Here is a 4722-nt window from a genome sequence, read left to right as displayed (position 1 = left end):
GCAAACGTCTGATTTAAGGTAACATTTAATAACTGAAAAAATGCATGCAAAAACTATTTTTTTTGTGTGCCGGTTTTAGTTATAAAAGTATGTTAGACTGTATTTTATCTCAGATGAAGCTGTTGCTGGTATTTCTACTGGTCCTGCAGGGACAGAGTATTCAGGCCATTAATAACAGCTCACAGCACATACAAGGTGAAAGAAAACTGCCGTTATGAATTTCTTTCTTTATATTATAGAGGTCCGTATTGTTGCTGATCGCTGTACACCTATACCCAATGCTCCTTCTTGCCACTGAAAGAAAATTGACGAGGCATATCTTTAAGCCATAAATAAATCTATCAATTTAGAAGTTTATTTAAGAAGGATTTCTTCATATGTTGTTAATTGTCTGATTTATGATACATATTGCTCTTAAAAACATGCCGCAAATATTTAGACCTGTGCACTGTATGTTTTGATTTATGAAATGATGTGTTTGTTGTAAAATTTAAATAAAGATTTTAACTTTGGCTTTATCCAACATCCAGATCTTTTGGTTTTCAAATAGATGGAATTTAAGTCATAATTAGTTAAATATTGCCAAATGTGCTTATTTATTTAGAAATTACAGAAATAATTTGAATACTGTACAATAATTCCTTTAATATATAAGTTATCAATTGGCTAAGTTTCTTGATCATATATTCAGGTTAAACACCTATTCACCAGCAATGAAATTACTGTATGTCTACTCAACTCAATTATATCCGTTTGCTGCTAGAGTTCAGTCATTAAATGCACTCACTAGAAACTGAAAACAAATCAGTTTAGGCTCAAACATTACAAGAACAAAGTGTAATCTCAGTCTGTGTTTATTTTATTTATTGATATCATACTGTGGGTCTACCTTTCCAAAACTCATGATGGTTTTAGATTACATTTTATTGAACAAATGATGCTTTAAAAAGGTGCAGTGTGTAATATCTGAATATTTAGTGGCATCTAGTGGGTGACCCCCTCTCCCCTTCAAATAATTACAGAAGCTACAGTGGCCTTTAAGGACAAGAAGCTAGTTACTAAAGATGGCATCATCCACCACTGCCTCAAGTCTTTCCACAATATCAAGTGATGAAGTCAAGATGTATTTAGTTATTTATTCTAAATACAAAGATGGTCTCACATTAACACACCCAGTATGTACAACAAACTATATCTAGAGTCCTTAAACGTTTACCTCTGCAACATTTTTTACTGAATGCTAGAAAGACTAAATGCATTTTATTCTTACATCTTCCTTCCATCCAAAAATCATACAGGTAAATAAATCAATGTTGTCTGATCTGATACATGTCACAAAAACTAAAGATAAAAATGACTTTGGGTTAAGCAAGTTATCTCTTGTGGACAGGAGACCATTATAACATAAACTCATCCCAAGTTTGTAGCGTGTGCCCCTTGGAAAACTCATTGAAAAAAACACTTGCATTACATGTTATGTATATTTAAGCCTTCTGTTCATGTACTTTATTCTACCACAATACAATGCCCAAAAGGAAATGGAGAACTGGATGGTGGTGAAGCAGCTCAGAATACAAGTAAAAAGTAAGTTTAAAATCGTCTCTTTATTAAATTTAATTTGCAGTGATATTATGCAGTCATAATGTAATCTTCAGTCAGTTAAGTATGTTCATTCCTTGTTCACTTTTTAGAAATGCAGGATAGTATAGAAATAACACAGAATTTAGTTAATTTTTTGTGCATCATGTTTCAAGTTTTTAAATTATCATGCATTCTAATAAGTTGCATAGTGTTGATTGGCTAATAAAAAAACTGCTTTTTTCATGTGCAAGGCTGGGTGCTGTTTAGAACTTCACATCGGTCCAGCACGACCTTGACTTGGTCGATCTGAACGCTCTCATACGTCCCATTGATGGTCGTTGTGTGGATTGCACCGTTAGGGAAGGTGCGGCGTAGGCGTGCTGTGAACGAGATGTTGAGTTTGGACTTATACTCTAACATCTTACACACACAGGCGCGGTTTGGGGGGGCTGTGATCTGCACAGAGACAGTGTCTGTGACGGACTCTTCTGTCTTTTTTCCCTTGGAATACTCGAACGTGACTTCGGTGCTGTACTGAATACCTGCTTCTGCGATTAAGGGGACGCTGACAGTGAAACTAGTTTGAACACCAACTGTGACAGAAAAGTGGATATCCCAACTTTGCTCCACCTTGTAGGTCTTTGAGAGGGTATCTGTTTTTACCACTGGCTGGCATTCATTGTTGCTGATGGCTGTTTCACGTAGGACTTTAGGAGGATATTTTAAGAGCTTAGATTCATCAGTGTCGTACTTGACGTCGTAAATCTCCTGGCTGATTACATTCTGATCGATGGTTAGGACCTCGTAGTCATTGTACCAATAGGTTGTACCTCTCCAAGGCAGGACGAAGCCCTCACATTGAGTGCAAACCTTCCCAAGTCCATATTTGTGCCTCCCTACGTATATGTCCTTCTCAGGGCAGGTTCTGACTGCATTCTTGGGTGCCTGACCTTTCGAATCCCACTTCCACTCCACAATCTCAAAACTGTCTTTATTTACCAGGATCTCAAAGGGAGAACCAGAATATTCTTTTTGTCCTTGGGGATAGTAGCAAACAGGACCCTTGCTGGGGTGATAATAGCCAGCCTCACACATGTATTTGCAGACGTAATCAGTGCGATCAACGTACTTAGTGTAAACTGAAACAGCATTAGTTGGGATAGAGTCGTTAAAGGTCACCCACTCCATGTTAGAGCTAACGTCGGACTTGAAGGACGAGGACTGAAGTTGCCTCTTCTGCCTAAACTTAGCTACAGTCAGAAGAGGAGCATTGTTGGCGTCGATTTCAAGACTGACATTCACAAATGGGTTCAGCGAGGAAACTGGATAAAAAAAAGGGGAACAGACAAGAACAGTGATTGCATTAATACAAGACAGCATACATATATACGTTATTGGATAGATATTACAAACACACTGAAACCAAGATTGCCCATGATGATTAGCTTACACCCTGCAGCTATCAGGGTGTGTGTGTGTGTGTGTGTGTGTGTGTGTGTGTGTGTGTGTGTGTGTGTGTGTGTGTGTGTGTGCACGTGCATTTTTAGTGTGTGTGCGCATAAAAAACTATGTAAAACACTAATTAAGTGCAGTCCATCATCCAAATAAGTGATATTTTTTGTGTCATTCTTCACATTCATTCTGTTTCACATGACCCTCTTTTGTTTTTCCAATTTCCAAAGATTATAAAAGTCAGTTTGTTTTTTACCGTTTCTCTGCTCGGTGTTGCTCCCGGTCTCCAGAGGACCGGTTGAGGACAGAGCCGGCAGGGCCAGCAGCAACAACACTGACAGCTTCATCTGCAGACACAGATTACAACACACCAGTAAACCAATCCCGAAATCTTGTGTTGAAGAGTGTACTACCTCAATGATAGAATAAATATAAAAGTAAGGTAATAATAAAAGGTTTTGGAAATACAGTTAGCAGAAAGTAAAATCTTAATTATAATAATAATATTTTTAGTTATTATTTTAATCCAATTAAATTTCCAAATGGCAATGCAAGGCAAGGCAAGTTTATTTCTATAGCACAATTCAAACACAAGGCCATTCAAAGTGCTTTACAGGGGCAAGATTAGAATAATTTTTTTTTTAATTAATAGAAATAGAACATTTAAAAGCGATTGAAAAGAAATAAAGCATTTTTTTTTAAATCAAAAAGCTTCTTTTTTTTCAAGCCATGGACATTTTTACATTATCAAAACTTGACAAATTTAAACCAAGAACTTTAGGTGAAAATACAAGAAGAAGGAAGAAGTACTCACCATCCCGGTGTCCGTGGCTTGGTGCACCTCCAGTTTCCAGTCCAGGTTTATATAGTGGAGCTGCTTCATATCTGAGTCACTGAACAAACATTTGAAATCCACTGAATATGTATAGCCGTCCTCTGCTTTACTTCCTCCTGGTTTGACATTTTCTCACCAGGAAAATCCCAATGAGCGTGTATTTGTTTAAGGATATTAATGTGTGTGCATTTATCACATAATCCTTATGTGCACAAAGGCAAAGCAGGAAACTTTTTTTTCTTCATATAAATAATTGATTAAAGCTTGTTTCGATTGCTTAAAGAAAGCGGGCACAACTGAAGCCACATGTGCAAAAATCTTAACACAATGGGCATCATTAAAATGCACTTTTGCAATTCAGTTCATTTCAGCTCCAAAAGTCACTCAAAGCAACACAACTCTTCATACATGTCTCGAGACAAAGCTCACTGGTGCAAAACACTGGCAAAATGTTTCAATGAGAAACACACATTGACACACACAACACTCAGAACTACAAAAACTCACAACAAGCAGCATAACGTAAAAGATGAACTTTTGATTTAAAATCTTTGAAGTTTAAACTATTTGAGTGATTTCAAATAATAAAATATTTCATTAGAGAATAACATATTTTCATGTGATGACCGTACCATTTTGTGTATGTAAACAGGAGTGAATGAAATCAGAGCAATTAGCTATTGAGCATCTGTGGGGCATCCTCAAACGGAAGGTGGAGGAGCGCATGGTCTCTAATATCCACCAGCTCCGTGATGTTGTCATGAATAAGTGGAAGAGGATTCCAGTGGCAACCTGTGAAGCTCTGGTGAACTCCAGGCCCAAGAGGGTTAAAGGCAAAGTAAGCGATTTATTTA

General features: G+C 37.1%; 1 protein-coding gene across 1 annotated transcript; it reads right to left on the bottom strand.

Moving 5' to 3' along the window:
• Positions 1-1821: 1821 nt before the first annotated feature.
• Positions 1822-3916, bottom strand: LOC307257096 (natterin-3-like; the record flags this gene model as incomplete). Its single annotated transcript, XM_080036229.1, has 3 exons — positions 1822-2903; positions 3290-3380; positions 3848-3916. 3 exons carry the CDS (start codon positions 3914-3916, stop codon positions 1822-1824), a joined length of 1242 nt encoding a protein of 413 aa, XP_079892355.1.
• Positions 3917-4722: the final 806 nt, after the last annotated feature.

Source organism: Ammodytes marinus (assembly GCF_949987685.1).
Source record: "Ammodytes marinus genome assembly, chromosome: 2".
Lineage (NCBI taxonomy): Eukaryota > Metazoa > Chordata > Actinopteri > Uranoscopiformes > Ammodytidae > Ammodytes > Ammodytes marinus.
This window is presented reverse-complemented; position numbering and strand designations above follow the sequence as displayed.